The sequence below is a fragment of the Ailuropoda melanoleuca genome, chromosome 12, assembly GCF_002007445.2.
Source record: "Ailuropoda melanoleuca isolate Jingjing chromosome 12, ASM200744v2, whole genome shotgun sequence".
Classification (NCBI taxonomy): Eukaryota; Metazoa; Chordata; class Mammalia; order Carnivora; family Ursidae; genus Ailuropoda; species Ailuropoda melanoleuca.
In genome coordinates, this window is record NC_048229.1 from 36,497,118 (window position 1) to 36,513,128 (window position 16,011).

The following is a 16,011-nucleotide window of genomic DNA, read 5'->3' on the forward strand; positions in this document are numbered from 1 at the left end:
AAATTTTTTTTAAAGATTTTATTTATTTATTCAACAGAGATAGAGACAGCCAGCGAGAGGGGGAACACAAGCAGGGGGAGTGGGAGAGGAAGAAGCAGGCTCACAGCAGAAGAGCCTGATGTGGGGCTCGATCCCATAACGCCGGGATCACGCCCTGAGCCGAAGGCAGACGCTTAACAGCTGTGCCACCCAGGCGCCCCCATAGTATTCTTTTATAATCCTTTATACTTCTGTAGTGTTGGGTATTACGTCTCCTCCTTTATTTCTGATTTTTATTATTGGATCCCTGTCTCTTTTTTTCCTGGACGAGTCTGGCAAAAGTCTTATCAGTTTTGTTTCAAAGAACCAGCTCCTGGTTTCATTGATCTGTCCTATTGTTTTTTAGTTTCCATTTCATTTATTTCTGTTTTAATCTTTATTATTTCCTTCTTTCTACTTGCTTTGGGTTTTGTTGGTTCTTCTTTTTCTAGCTCCTTTAGGTTTAAGGTTAGGTTGTTTATTTGAGATTTTTCTTATTTCTTGAGGTAGGCCTGTATTGCTATAATCTTGCCTCTTAGAACAGCTTTTGCTGCATCCCAAAGATTTTGGCCCGTTGTGTTTCATTTTCATTTCTCTCCGTGTATTTTTTATTTCCTCTTTGATTTCTTGGTTGACCCATTCATTGTTTGGTAGCATTTACTTAGCCTCTGTGTGTTTATGTTCTTCCCGGATTTTTTCTTGCACTTGATTTCCAGTCTCATACCATTGCAGTCAGAAAAGATGCATGATATGATTTCAGTTTTTTTTGTATTGAGACTTATTGTGTAGCCTAACATGTGATCTGTCTGTAGAGTGTTCCGTGTGCACTTGAAAAGAAAATGTATTCTGCTGTTTTTGGATGGAATGTTCCGAATATATCTTTTAGGCCCGTCTGGTCCAATGTGTCATTCAAAGCCACTGTTTCCTTGTTGATTTTCTGCCTCAGTGATCTATCCGTTGATATAAATAGGGTGTTAAAGTCCCCTACTATTATTTTATTACTGTCAGTTTCTCCTTTAAGTCTGTTAATAGTGGCTTTATGTATTTAGATGCTCCCATGTTGGGTGCATAAATATTTACAGTTGTTATATCCTGTTGTTGAATTCTTCCCTTTATCATTATATAATGTCATTCTTTGTTTCTTGTTACGATCTTTATGTTAAAGTATACTTTGTCCAATGTAAGTGTTGCTACCACAACTTTCTTTTCGCTTCTGTTTGCATGGTAGATGTTTTTCCATCCCTTCACTTTCAGTCTGCATGTGTCTTTATGCCTGATGTGAGTTTCTTGTAGGCAGCATATAGATGGGTCTTGCTTTTTTATCCATTCAGTCATCATAGTCTTCTGATGGGAGCATTTAGGCCATTTACATTTAAAGTAATTATTGATAGATATGTACCTGTTGCCATCTTGTTACTTGTTTTATGGCTGTTTTTTTTTTTTTAAGATTTTATTTATTTATGTGACAGAGAGACAGCCAGCGAGAGAGGGAACACAGCAGGGGAGTGGGAGAGGAAGAAGCAGGCTCACAGCGGAGGAGCCTGATGTGGGGCTCGATCCCATAACGCTGGGATCACGCCCTGAGCCGAAGGCAGACGCTTAACGACTGCGCTACCCAGGCGCCCCTTTATGGCTGTTTTTGTAGTTCCCTGTTCCTTTCTTCTCTTGCTTCTTCCCTTGTGGTTTGATGGCTTTCTTTAGTGTTATGCTTGAATTTCTTTCTCTTTATTTTTTTTGTGTATCTATTACAGGTTTTTGATTTGTGGTTACTGTTAGGTTCATATATAACATCTTATATATCTAGCAGTTTATATTAAGGTCGTGGTTGCTAAAATTTGAATCCATTCTAAAAAAACTAAATTTTTACTCCCCCATTCCACTTTATGTATATGATATCATACTTTACATCGTTTTATTTTGTGAATCCCTTAGCTGATTTTTTTTATAGATAAAATTGATTTTTACTTTTGTGCTTTAAGCTCCATATTGGTTTTATAAGTGATTAATCTACTACTTTTATTATGTGTTTGCAATTTTCTGTCATAATTTTCTTACTCCTGATTATGGCCTTTCCTTTCCATTCAAAGAATTCCCTTTAACGTTTCCTATAAGGCTGGTTTAAGTGGTGATGAACTCCTTTAACCTCTGTTTGTATGAGAGACAATCTCTCCTATTCTGAATGATAACCTTGCTGGGTAGAGTATTCTTGGTTGCAAGTTTTCCTTCCAATACTTTGAACGTATCATGCCGCTCCATTCTGGCCTGTCATGTTTCTGCTGAAAAATCAACAGAATAGCCTTATGGAGTGTCTCTTGTATGTAACTTTTCTTTCCTCTTGCTGTTTTTAAAATTCTCTACTATTACTTTTTGCCATTTTAATTACCATATCTTGGTGTGGACCTTGTTGGGTTAATTTTATTGGGGGCTCTCTGTGCTTCCTGGAGCTAGATGTCTGTTTCCTTCTCCAGATAGGGAAGTTTTCAGCTATTCTTTCCTTCTTCTTCTTTTTTTTTTTTTTTAAGATTTTATTTATTTATTTGACAGACAGCACAAGTAGGCAGAGTGGCAGACAGAGGGAGAAGGAGAAGCAGGCTCCCCGCTGAGCAAAGAGCCTGATGCAGGGCTTAAGTCCAGGACCCTGTTATCATGACCTGAGTCAAAGGAGATGCTTAACCAACTGAGCCACCCAGGCGTCCCTCAGTTATTATTTCTTCAAATAAATGTTCTGCCCCCTTTTCTTTCTCTTCTTTTGGGATCCCTATAATTCAAACGTTATTATACTTGATGTTACTGGGTTTTCTTAATCTATTCTCATTTTTTATTATTATTTTTATTTTTGCTGTTCAACATGATTGCTTTTTATTACCCTACTTTCAAGGTCGCTGATCCATTCTTCTGCTTCCTCTAATCTGCTATCGATTCCCTCTGGTGTATTTTTTATTTGTCGTTGAGTTCTTCATCTCTGATTGGTTCTTTTAAATATTTACTGTTTGTTTTCAAAGGTTTCACTAAGATCATCCACTGTTTTCTCAAGTCCAGTGAGAATCTTTATGACTATTACTTTGAGTTCTTTAGCAGGTACATTGCTTATCTCTGTTTCATTTAGCCCTTTTGCTGTGATTTTGTCCTGCACTTTCGTTTGGGACATTTTCCTCTGTCTTCTCGTTTTATATAACTCTGTGTTTGTTTCTGTGTATTAAGAAAGCAGTTACAGCTCTTGATATTGAAAGTAGTGACCTGATGAAGGTCCTGTGGTGCTGTGGGGTGAAGTGTCTGTTGTTCACCAGAACCAGACGCTTCCGGGGTGTCTCCTTGTGTGGGTTGCCTGTGCTCTGTTGTTGTGGCAGAGCCTCTTTTGCCTTCAGTCCATTGACTGCAATGGCTCACTTTGCCTGTTCTGGGCAAGGTTTGGTCTCTGTGCTGTTAAGGGATTTGTTGGGGGCCACTGGGGACTTGCATTTCGGTGGTGTCAGCAGTCAGACTAGAAGCCTGCTCTCAGCTTGTCTGCTGGGGCTGTAGTTGCACCAACTTGTGAGGCACTCTCCCTGCCTTGTCCTCTGAGAGGAGGCAAATCCCCTTGTTCACTGGTAGGCAGGGCTGGCAATCAAACTGCCTGTTCCTAGGCCATCTGCCAGGGCTGAAGTCACACTGATCAGCAGGGTACTCTCTGTACTGCTAGCTGTAAGGTTTGGTTGCTGGAGCTGTGGGCACACTGGTGTATGTGATTATCCTTCCCCACTCCACAAAGCAAGAGTCCCTTTGGAGTGGCACTGGTCCTGACTGGGGCTGCTTGCAGGGTGTGTTGGGGCTGGAGCCCCTTCGGAGTGGGGTGGGTTGGATGGGGCAGATTCTCAGGAGAATGAAGGTGGGGCATGCAGCGCTAGCAAGGTAGGTGGTGTGTGTTTGCGCTGGTTCCCTAATGCTTCCAGCTATCTAGGCAGTGGTTGGTAGTGGGCAGGGAATGGTTTCCACCAGGTCTTTTGTTCTTGGGGAAGTTTCCTGAAGATCCCTGTCCCTCCAGCACACATTTTGAGATTAGTAAATAAATATTCTTCACGTATACCCGAGGCACTTTTCAAAAACTGCTGCTTTTATGCTGTATCTCAGCAAGTTGTTTGTTTTGCTGGCTCTTTAAGGATAGGGACTCAAGTTTCCTATCACCCTCTGGCTCTCCCAGAACTAAGTCTGCTGATTTTTAAAGTACTCAGAGTTAAGCTGCACTGAGTGTAAAAACTTGTGAAGTGAAGCCCCACTGGTTTCCAAAACCAAATGTAATGGGACTCATCTTCCCAGTGTGCATCCCCCATACTTGGGGTGCCTGGTGTGGAATCTGATCCTCTTGCTTCTTTGTGTTTGTGGTGTCCCTCCTGTTTGTGGTTATTCTTACTGGGGGTTTGGTTGCCAACTGCATCTCCGCCCCTTCTACCCTTTTTGATGTGGTCTCCTCTCTGTGATTACCTGTGGAAAGTCTGTTCTGCCATCCTTAGATCATTCTCATACTTACACTGATGTGGCTGTTATCTTGGTGTGTCTGTGGGAGCCCAGGATCCTTCTGCCCCACCATCTTTGCAGAACTCTTCCTACATCCTCTATATATTTTTTTAAGATTTTATTTATTTATTTGACAGAGATAGAGACAGCGAGAGAGGGAACACAGCAGGGGGAGTGGGAGAGGAAGAAGCAGGCTCATAGCAGAGGAGCCTGATGTGGGGCTCGATCCCATAACCCCAGGATCACGCCCTGAGCCGAAGGCAGACGCTTAACCACTGTGCCACCCAGGCACTCCCATCCTCTATATTTTTGTTGAGACTTTCTGTTTTTCCATTTGTTTCAAGAGTATTTATGACTGCTTTTTGGAACATTTGCATAATTATGGTTTTAAAGGCTTTGTTAGGTAATTCAAACATGTCATCTCAGTGTTGGCATCTGTTGATTTTCTTTAACATTGTGATATAGGTTCAAGCTTCAAGTTTCTACTTGTTTTCTGTAGTTTTTCCCATTATGACATATACATGACCAGTTGGGCTCTGATGTGCATTTGTTCCCATTTGAAATAAGTAATATGAGAATGGTTCTGTTTATCAATTTTAGTAGTTTTGAATGAGTGGTTTCTATGATAAGCCTTCCCCAGTGGCTCATTTTTGCATTATATACCTTTATTCTCAGCCTTACTTCTTTTATGAGTACTTTTCCAATTACTTAACACCTATTGTGTGCTATGGGCTTATTATTCAGTGGTGAATGCTATCAGGATTGTGTCTACTCCTTAGGCATATTTAGGAATAAGAAAATACACAGAATGAGAAATGAGCTAATGAATGAATGAACATATAATTAAAACAGAATTGTGAAGGCAAGGAATGGGACTCTTTAATAGAGAATAAAGGAGAGGGATATAATTAGACGGGCCCAGCAGGTATAGCTGTTCTGAGGAAGACATTTCTTTTGGAACTTAAAAATGAGAGTGTTGTCTCCTACGAGCAGCTCAGGCCACAGCATTCTTGTGTGATGAAATAGTCTGAACAAAGCATGAAGATATTGAAGAAATGTTATATCATGTTTGAAGTGCTAAAAGAAGGCAGTGTGGTAGAGATAGGGTCCAAAGGATGACAGTGGCTTCAGAGGTGGTCTTGTTATCCATAGTAAGGGTTTTGGATTTTATTATAAGAGTAAAGACAAACCATTCAAAACAGTTTTAAGTATGGATCTTTGAACTTTGATCTGCATCAGAATTATCTGATAGAGATGTTAAAAATACAGCATCTTAGGACTTATTCCTAAAAATTCTGTTTCTGTGCACTGAGTTGCTTGAATATCAGTATTTATAAAAGCTTCCTTTTGGAAGCTTTTAATCAAAAAGGATTTTGATTAACACCTAAATTTCACAAAGTTAATCTCTTCCCCTATTATGAGCATCACCATCTAACATAAATTTTCCTTTTTTTTGGAGCTCTTCTTACCCTTTTTCAAATTATCTATAAGTGTATTATATCTATTTCAATATATATTCAAATTTTTTTCTATATGTATATATATTTTTAGAGTTATATATTCTTTAATAGATTTTGTATTGTGTGTACAGGAAGATAAAATGTGTTTGCTTTCTCCTTTTCTTTCAGATTTGGAGTCAAGTTATGGAGCCGAGAAATTATCTCCAGAAAATTATATTCATGAAATAAATTTGCCTAAACAGAGTATAAACCAAATAAGTAAAACTCTTGGCCTCAAGGCCTCCAATTTTAGAAATGACTCAAAATGCAGAAATAGATTTAGGGGACAACAGGGACATCAAGAGGGGTGTATTGGTCAAAAGATAATAAGCTATGAAAAAATGCATACTTCTACTCATGGTACTTCTCTTATTTACACTACAGATAAGCCATATGAATGTAAGGAATGTGGGAAGTACTTTAGTCGTGGTTCAAATCTTATTCAGCATCAGAGTATTCATACTGGAGAGAAGCCCTATGAATGTAAGGAATGTGGGAAGGCCTTTAGACTTCTTGTTCAACTTACTCGACATCAGAAACTTCATACTGGTGAGAAACCCTTTAAATGTAAGGAATGCGGGAAAGCTTTTACTCTTCCCACCCAGCTTAATCGCCATGAGAATATTCATACAGGTGAGAGACCATTTGAGTGTAAGGAATGTGGGAAGTCCTTTAATCGTAGCTCAAACCTTGTTCAACATCAGAGTATCCATACGGGTGCAAAACCATATGGATGTAAAGAGTGTGGGAAAGGTTTTAATCGTGGTTCAAATCTTGTTCAACATCAGAAAATTCATTCTAGTGAGAAACCCTTTGAATGTAAGGAATGTGGGAAGGCCTTCAAATATCATTACCAACTTATTGAACATTGTCGAATTCATACTGGTGAGAAACCTTTTGAATGTAAAGAATGTGGGAAGGCCTTTAGTCTTCTAATAGAGCTTGCACGACATCAGAACATTCATACTGGTGAGAAACCATTTAAATGTAAGCAATGTGGCAAGGCCTTCAGTCGTGGCTCGAATCTTATTCAACATCAGAGCATTCATACTGGTGAGAAACCATATGGGTGTAAGGAATGTGGAAAGGCTTTTAGACTTCACCTACAGCTTGCTCGACATCAGAAAACCCATACTGGTGAGAAACCCTTTGAATGTAAGGAATGTGGGACAGCCTTCCAATATCAGTACCAACTTTTTGAGCATCAGCGAATTCATACAGGTGTGAAACCCTATGAATGTAAGGAATGTGGGAAATTGTTTCGTCGTGGTTCAAACCTTATTCAGCATCGGAGTGTTCATACTGGAAAGAAACCTTTTGAATGTAAGGAATGTGGAAAGGCCTTTAGACTCCATATACAGCTTATTCGACATCAGAAATTTCATACTGGTGAGAAGCCTTTTGAATGTAAGAAATGTGGAAAAGCCTTTAGTCTTCTCACTCAGCTTAATCGCCATGAAAATATTCATACAGGTGAGAAGCCATTTGAATGTAACGAATGTGGGAAGTCCTTTAATCGTGTCTCAAACCTTATTCAACATCAGAGTATTCATGCTGGCGTGAAGCCATATGAATGTAAAGAGTGTGGTAAAGGCTTTAATCGTGGTTCAAATCTTACTCAGCATCAGAAAATTCATTCTAGTGAGAAGCCCTTTGAATGTAAGGAATGCGGGAAGGCCTTTAGGTATCATTACCGACTTACCGAACATCATAGAATGCATACTGGGGAGAAACCCTTTGAATGTAAAGAATGTGGGAAGGCCTTTACTCTTCTGACACAGCTTACTCGACATCAGAACATTCATACTGGTGAGAAACCATTTAAATGTAAGGAATGTGGCAAGGCCTTTAGTCGTGGCTCGAATCTCGTTCAACATCAGAGTATTCACACTGGTGAGAAACCCTATGGATGTAAAGAATGTGGAAAGGCTTTTAGACTTCATCTACAGCTTTCTCGACATCAGAAAACCCATACTGGTGAGAAACACTTTGAATGTAAGGAATGTGGGACAGCCTTCAGACATCAGTACCAACTTACTGAGCATCAGCGAATTCATACAGGTGTGAAACCCTATGAATGTAAGGAATGTGGAAAGAGCTTTAGTCGTGGTACAGACCTCAGAGTACATCAGAGAATTCACACTGGTGAGAAACCCTTTGAATGTAAGGAATGTGGGAAGGCCTTTCGACATCATTACCAATTTCTTGGACATTACAGAATTCATACTGGTGAGAACCCCTATGAATGTAAGGAATGTGGGAAATGCTTTACTTGTGGTAGTGAACTTAGAGTACATCAGAGGATTCATACTGGTGAGAAACCATATCAATGTAAGGAGTGTGGGAAGGCCTTTAGTCGTAGCTCAAACCTTATTCAACATGTTAAAATTCATACTGGTGAGAAGCCCTATGAATGTAAGGAATGTGAAAAGGCCTTTAGCAATAATTATGAACTTACTGTACATCAGAGAATTCATACTGGTGAGAAACCTTATGAATGTAAGGAATGTGGGAAAACTTTTAGACTTAGTTCAGTCTTTACTGCCCATCAGAGAATTCATACAGGTACGAAACCCTATGAATGTAAAAAATGTGGAAAGACCTTTAGTTGTAGCTCAAACCTTATTCAACATGAGAGGATTCATACTGGTGAGAAACCTTATGAATGTAAGGAATGTGGGAAGGCTTTTAGACTTAGGTCAGTTTTTATTGCCCATCAAAGAATTCATACAGGTCTGAAGCCCTATGAATGTAAAGAATGTGGGAAAGCCTTTACTGTGAATGGTCAGCTTACTCGACATCAGAAAATTCATAATCGTCAGAAGTCCTATGAATATAACAAATGTGGGAAAACCTTCACTGGATATGAACAACTTACTCAACATCAGAGAGTTCATAGTGGCAAGAAATCCTATGAATATAAAAACATGTGGGAAGACCTTTCATCATGGACTGAGATTTGCTCAACAGCACAGTATTCCTACTGGTGAGAAACTTTGGGTCTGAGTAACATGGAAAGAATTATAGTTAAAGCAAACACCTTAGTGTTGAGAGGACATTTTGGTGAGAAAGTCTTTGAATGTAAAGAAATGTAGGGTAGCCTTCATGTTCACAATTTACTAATCGTGAAGGATATTTTCCTAGGTATGTTAATTTCATACACTTAGAAAAGCCTTCAAATTCAAGCTGGAGGAAAACTGTTGTTGGAACAAATGTAAGCTAACAACTACCTGAGGCAGGTGCTTTATCACCATTGCCACTTCACAACCTGTGTGACATTAGGTGCCTATCCATTTTGTGCATCATTTGTAAATGGCAACAATATATACTAGTATATAGTATATATATATATACTATATATATATATACTATATACTATATATAGTATATATAGTATATAGTGAGTATATACTAGAGCAATTATGGGAATAAATGTGTTATCCTTACAAGAGTATTTGGCACATGCTTGTGCTCATAAAGAATAGCTTTTATGTTTCATTAGCATTATTGTTGATGACAGGAAAACTGTATTATTGTGAATAATTTAGAAAAATCTCATCCATTCCTTCATTATTAAATTTTAAATAAGTTCTGTATAAAATTTCGTGGAAAGTAAAGACTACGAGAGGATTTTCATTAAGAGTTCATTCCTTAAGTTACATCAAAAAGTTAATTTTGGAAAGAAACCCTATGGATTTAGGGAGTGAAGAGATGTTGAAAAACCAGGTGTTGAAGAATCAGGGAGAGGTTTTTAAGTGATTTGTCTATAAAAATGTCAACAGGAAGAAAATGTATAATTTATTTCTCTGTCCGGAAGTGAAGATAAATATTGGTGAAAGAAAAATAAAAGCTATCCATTTATAAATTTTTCAACTTTATCATGAAAATTGCACATATGAAAAAGTTGGAAGAATAAACACCATATACCCCTACGTAGATTCAAAGTTGTTAACAATTTGACATTAATTTTTCTGTATATTTTGTGTTGCACCATGAGAATATGTTTTAGACATCATGATACTTTCCCCCTTATTACATCAGTATGTATCTCCCAAACATAAAGAAAATCTCATACAGCCATAGTACCATAATTACCCTTAAGGAAATTCTCTGTAATTCCACAATATCTATCTTATCATTTTCTTCATTGGCCTCTAAGATGCCATTTACAGGGGTTCATCTTCTAAGTAGAATGCATTCCAGATTCCATACTGTATTTGGTTGTTAGCGCTCTTTATTCTTTTTTTAGTCTACAACAGTGACTCAAATTTTCTTGGATATCAGAATCATCTGTGGATCTTAGTAAAAATACAAATGTCCAGGACCACTGGACCTCTGTGTTTTTTCTTAGCTCTCCAGGGGATTTTGGTATGCACTATGGAGAGCCACGGATCTAGAACATTTCTCCTTTTTCAAAAATTCTTTTTTTTTTTTTAAGATTTTATTTATTGGGGCGCCTGGGTGGCTCAGTCGTTAAGCGTCTGCCTTCGGCTCAGGGCATGATCCTGGAGTTCTGGGATCGAGCCCCACATCAGGGTCTTCCACTGGGAGCCTGCTTCTTCCTCTTCCACTCCCCCTGCTTGTGTTCCCTCTCTCGCTGGGCTGTCTCTCTCTGTCAAATAAATAAATAAAATCTTTAAAAAAAAAAAAAAAAGAACACTGGGATCACGCCCTGAACCGAAGGCAGATGCTTAACGACTGAGCCACCCAGGCACCCCATCCTTTTTCAAAAATTCTTAAATAATGTTGACTTTTTGAGAAGTCCAGGAAAATTGTCTGCCATTTGTTTAGATTTTTTGTTTCTATAGTGTCATTTAGCTCCCTTGTTTGTATTTTCTGTACAAAGGAGATTGGGGGGAGGGGGCACCTGGGTAGCTCAGTCGGTTAAGCGTCTGCCTTTGGCTCAGGCCATGATCTCAGGGTCCTGGGATCGAGCCCCACATCAGGCTCCTTGATCAGCAGGGAGCCTGCTTCTCCCTCTCCCTCTGCCTGCTGCTCCCCCTGCTTGTGCTCTGTCTGCGTCAAATAAATAAATAAAATCTTAAAACACACACACACAAAAGAAATTGGGTCTAGAGGCTTCATTGGGTTCAGATTACATGTTTTAAGGGGAGAATACTTTGTAGGTTATGTATGTATATCGTATTACAACAGGTTAGAAAGCATTTAAGGACAGGTCATTGCTTTGTTAGTAAAACTAAGTTTGATCATTTGGATAAGGTGATACCAGATCTCCACTGTAAAGCTCTGTAGAGAGACTGTCACCTCTTTGAAAATTTATAATCATGTGTATTTAAATCTTGAATCAAAAAATTAAAAAATAGACTTCAGGAATGAATTGCATTAAAATGCAAACATGATTGAACTTGTGGAATGTGGCTGAAGCTAAACTCTGTACAAAATAATTATCCTTCAGTGTATACAAGAAACCAAAATTGTTTTGACCAGAACCTTCTTTTGTTGCTCAGCATTTTGTCCCGAGCACCTTTATTGTGTCTGGCACAGGAGAAATTGATAAACCTTAGGGCCTTCTGGTCAAGAAGCTATAAAACCAAACAGAATAAACCTTAAGCTAATATAAGGGATCAGGACAGTAAGAATGAGGATTAATTTGTAATTTCTTTGATGCTGAGTGATGTTGAGCATTTTTTCATGTGTCTGTTGGCCATTTGTATGTCTTCTTTGGAGAATTGTCTGTTCGTGTCTTCTGCCCATTTCTTGACTGGCTTTTTGCTTTTTGGGTGTTGAGTTTGACTTCTTTTTTGTTTATTGTTAATATTTAATTTATTTATTTGACAGAGAGATTGAGTGCCAAGCACAAGCAGGGGAAGAGGCAGGGGGAGAGGCAGAGGGAGAAGCAGGCTGCCCACTTAACAGGGAGCCCAATGCTGGGCTCAATCCCAGGACCCTGGGATCATGACCTGAGCTGAAGGCAGGTGCTTAACCAGCCGAACCACCCAGGCACCCCTGAGTTTGATAACTTCTTTATAGATTTTGGATACTAGCCTTTCATCTGATTTTTTATGGCTGAATAATATTGCATGTAATATATAATATTCCATATAAATATTCCAATATAAAATACATACCACATTTTCCTTATTCTTTCATCTGTTGATGGATGCTTCAATTACTTCCATTTCTTGGCTGTTGTAAATAATGCTGCAATGCACATGAGGGTGCTGATGCCTCTTTAAGATAGTGATTTCATTTTTTTTATTTTTTGGATGTCTACACAAAAGTGGGATTGCTGGATTATATGGTAGTGCTATTTTTAATTTTTTGAAGAATCTCCATACTGTTTTCCATACTAGCTACACTAATTTATATTCCCACCAATTGTGTACAAGGGTACCCTTTTCTCTACATCCTTACCAGCTCTTATTTCTTGTCTTTTTTATTACAGCCATTCTAATATAAGTGTGAGGTGATATCTCACTGTGGTTTCAATATGCATTTCCCTGATAACTAGTGATATTGAGCACCTTTTCTTGTACCTGTTGGCCATTTGAGTATCTGTGGGAAAATGTCTTCAGGTTCTTCACGCATTTTTAAATTAGATTATCTGGGGTTTGTTGGTTTGTTTGTTTTGCTATGGAGTCGTATGAGTTCCTAACAACCTCTTATCCAGTATGTGGCTTGCAAATGTTTTCTCCCTCCATAGGTTGCCTTTTCTTTTTTTTTTTTTATCTCGTTTATTTAACTGTGCCAAAGTTTTTAGTTTGATATAGTCCCATTTATTAATTTTTTCTTTTGTTCCTTGTGCTCTATGTGTCATATGCAAAAAAAACCATTGCCAGAACTTTTTGCCTATGTTTTCTTCTGGGAGTTTTATGTTTTCATGTCTTACATTTATTTAAGTCTTTCTTCCATTTTGCGCTAATTGTTGTGAGTAGTATAAGAGAGGAGTATAGTTTCATTCTTTTGCATGTGAATATCCAGCTTCCCCGCACCATTTATTGAAGAGACTGTCTTTGTGGAGTATTCTTCGCTCTCTTATCAAATATTAATTGACCATGAATGTATAGGTTTATTTCTGGGCTCTTAATTCTGTCCCATTGATCTATGTGTCTGGTTTTATGGTGATACCATACTGCTTTGATTACTAGAGCTTTGTAATATAGTTTGAAATGGGGAAATGGTATGTCTCTGGCCTTGTTCTTCTTTATCAGGATGACTTTGGCTCTTCCAGGCCTTTTGGTTTAAAGTCTATTTTGTCTGATATTAGTATAGTCACACTTGCTCTCTTTTGGTACTTTTTGCATGGAATATTTTTTTCTGATACTTTCAACCTGTTTGTGCCTTTCGATCTTATATAGATGGATTATGTATTTTTATCCATCCTGCCAATTACTGTCTTTTGATTGGAAGAGTTTAATCCATTTACACTTAAAGTAACTACTGATAAGGAGGGTCTTACTTCTATCATTGTGTTATTTGCTTTCTATATGCTTTATGGATTTGTTGTTGTTATTCCTCACTTCCTGCATTACTGTCTTTTGTGTTTAGGTTTTTTTGTTTGTTTGTGTTGGCACGGGAATGTTTAAATTTTTTTTTCTCATTTTCCTTTGTGTATATTTTCTCTGTAGTTACCATGGGGATTATATTTAACATCCTAATTTGAATTTATACCAGCTTAATTTCAATAAGATACAAAAACTGCACCTTTACAGCTCTGTATCCACCTCTTTTGGTTGTTAATGTCACATAATTATGTCTTCATACATTTTGTGCCCCAAAACATGAGCTAATAATCTTTTAAAATGTATTAGTCTCTAAAAGAGACTGATTTGTTTCTTAATATAGAAAATAAGATTTAGAGTAACAAACAAAAGTTACAGTAATATTAGATGTCCAGTTATTCCCAGCCTATTGATAATGATGGTTTTGGCTAAGAATGCCTGAGGCACAGGGCACCTGGGTGGCTCAGTCGGTTGGGTGTCCAACTCTTGATTTCGGCTCAGGTCATGATCTCAGGGTTGTGAGATCTGAGATCGAGCCCTGGATCAGGCTCTGCACTAGGCATAGAGCCTGCTTAAGATTCTCTCTCTCCCTCTGCCCCTCCCTGCTCTCTCTCGCTCGCTCTCTCTCTCTCAGGGGGAAAAAAGGAAGGCCTGAGGCACTTGCTCAAGCCCATAGTCCTTGTAGCAAGCCCTCACAGACATTTCCTCCACTGGGACCAAAGTTGTGGCTGGACCAGCCCCAGTGGTTCTTATGATTTCAAGATATACCTCAGCAATGACCATCAGAGAACTTCGAAGAACAGGCATTATTAAAGTCCCAGAAGATACATGGCACATCCAAGGGCCACACAGGTTGCAGGTATAGGGAGAGAGTGTGCAGACCTGGGGCTCTGCCTTTATTAGGAACTGAGGGTGGGGTGTCTGGGGTTTCACAGTTTCACTCCTTATTGGCTAATTAAAATCCTGAGTGGGAATTAAGGTACCGGAAGGGAGAAGCAAGGTTACGTAAGTGGTCAATTATCTAGATTACCCAGGGCTTTCTGAAGGAAGGAGCTTCATGAGTAAGGGTGGCCTAATTCCTTTTTTGGTTGTTTTGCTAGTAGTTGTGTCAAACAGCCGGCAATATGTCTATTCAAGATGGATGTCTTTTGAAATGGATGCCTCAGTGACCAAAAGATTAATGTCAGGTACTTATACTATCTATTAACAAAAAACTTAATGTCAGCACTTATGACTATGCTAGCTTTTACACGAATTGTTTTTTCTTTAAATGCATTAAGCTTTTAAATCACATAAAAAACAAAAAATACAATTACAAACCATTGTTTACTAGTTTGCTAATTGCTCATGTATGCTTCATGTCACCTTGCAAGACTCCCTTGAACATTTCTTGCAGGCTGGGTTTGTGAGCACCAACTCCTTTGACTTTTGTTGATCTGGGAATGTCTTAATTTCTCTTAATTTTGAAGGGCAGTTTTGCTGGATAAGGATTGTTCTCTTTGGCATTTTGCATATATTGACCCACTGTCTTCTAGCCTCCAAAATTTCTGCTGAGAAATCTGATAGTCTTGTCGAGTATCCCTTGTATGTAATGATTCACTTCTCTCGTCACTTTCAAGACTGTCTTTTGAAAGTTTGTAATGTGTCTTGTGGATCTCTTTTTATCAATTATTTTTTAAATTGAAGTATAGTTGACACAAGTATGAATCTCTTTGACTTCATTTTATATGGAGTTTGTTGTGTTTCTTGGATGTGTATGTTTATGTCTTTAATCAAATTTGGGGTGTTTTCAACATTATTTCTTCAAATAATTTCTTCAAATTTCTCCTGCCTTCCCTCCCTCCCTTTTCTCCTTCTTGGACTCCCTTGATGGTGTATCCCAGAGGTCCTTTAGGCTGTTTGCTTTTCCTTAATATTTTTTCTTTCTGTTCCTCATACCCAATGCTTTTCATTGTTCTATATTCAAGTTCCCTGAGGCTTTCTTCTGCTTGCTCAAGTCTGCCTTTGGATCACTCTAGTGAATTTTTCATCTCAGTACTTTTAGGCTCCAGAATTTCTTTTGTCTTTTTTAGATTTCCATCTCTTTATTGATATTTCCATTTTGTTCACACATTATTTTCTTGACTTTCTCCACATTTTCCTTTAGTTCTTTGAGCATCTTTAAGGCACTTGTTTTAAAGTCTTTGTCTAGTATATCTGCCATTAGTTCTTTTTCAGGGACAGTTTCTGTTGATTAATTTGTATTTTCTTTGAATGCTTCACACTTTCCTATTTCTTTGTATGCCTTTTGATTTTGATATTGTTGTTTAAACTGACCATTGGACTCTAATAAATGTGGTAACTCTGGAAATCAGATTCTTTCCCTTTCCCAGGATTTGTTGTTTTGTTTTGGAGGTTATTTGTTTATTTTTAGGTTTTGGTTTTTGGTTTTGGTTTTGGCATTGGTTTTTTATTGTAGGCCATCTGTATGCCAAGAATAAGTCTGAAGTTTATAGGTCTTAGATAAGAAAAGATCTAAGATCTTATGTTCCACTTCCAGA

The 16,011-nt window shown here is 38.2% G+C and overlaps 1 protein-coding gene across 6 annotated transcripts in view; it reads left to right on the forward strand.

The window, feature by feature from the left end:
* Positions 1–10,481, forward strand: part of LOC100473713 (zinc finger protein 780B) — a 24,099-nt gene extending 13,618 nt beyond the window's left edge. For all 6 annotated transcript variants that reach the window (XM_034638549.1, XM_019804311.2, XM_019804307.2 and 3 more), the window contains one exon: positions 6,138–10,481. In XM_034638549.1, coding sequence (XP_034494440.1) covers positions 6,138–8,998 — 2,861 coding nt within the window. In that variant the 3' untranslated portion in view covers positions 8,999–10,481. The remainder of the gene's footprint in view (positions 1–6,137) is intronic.
* Positions 10,482–16,011: the final 5,530 nt, after the last annotated feature.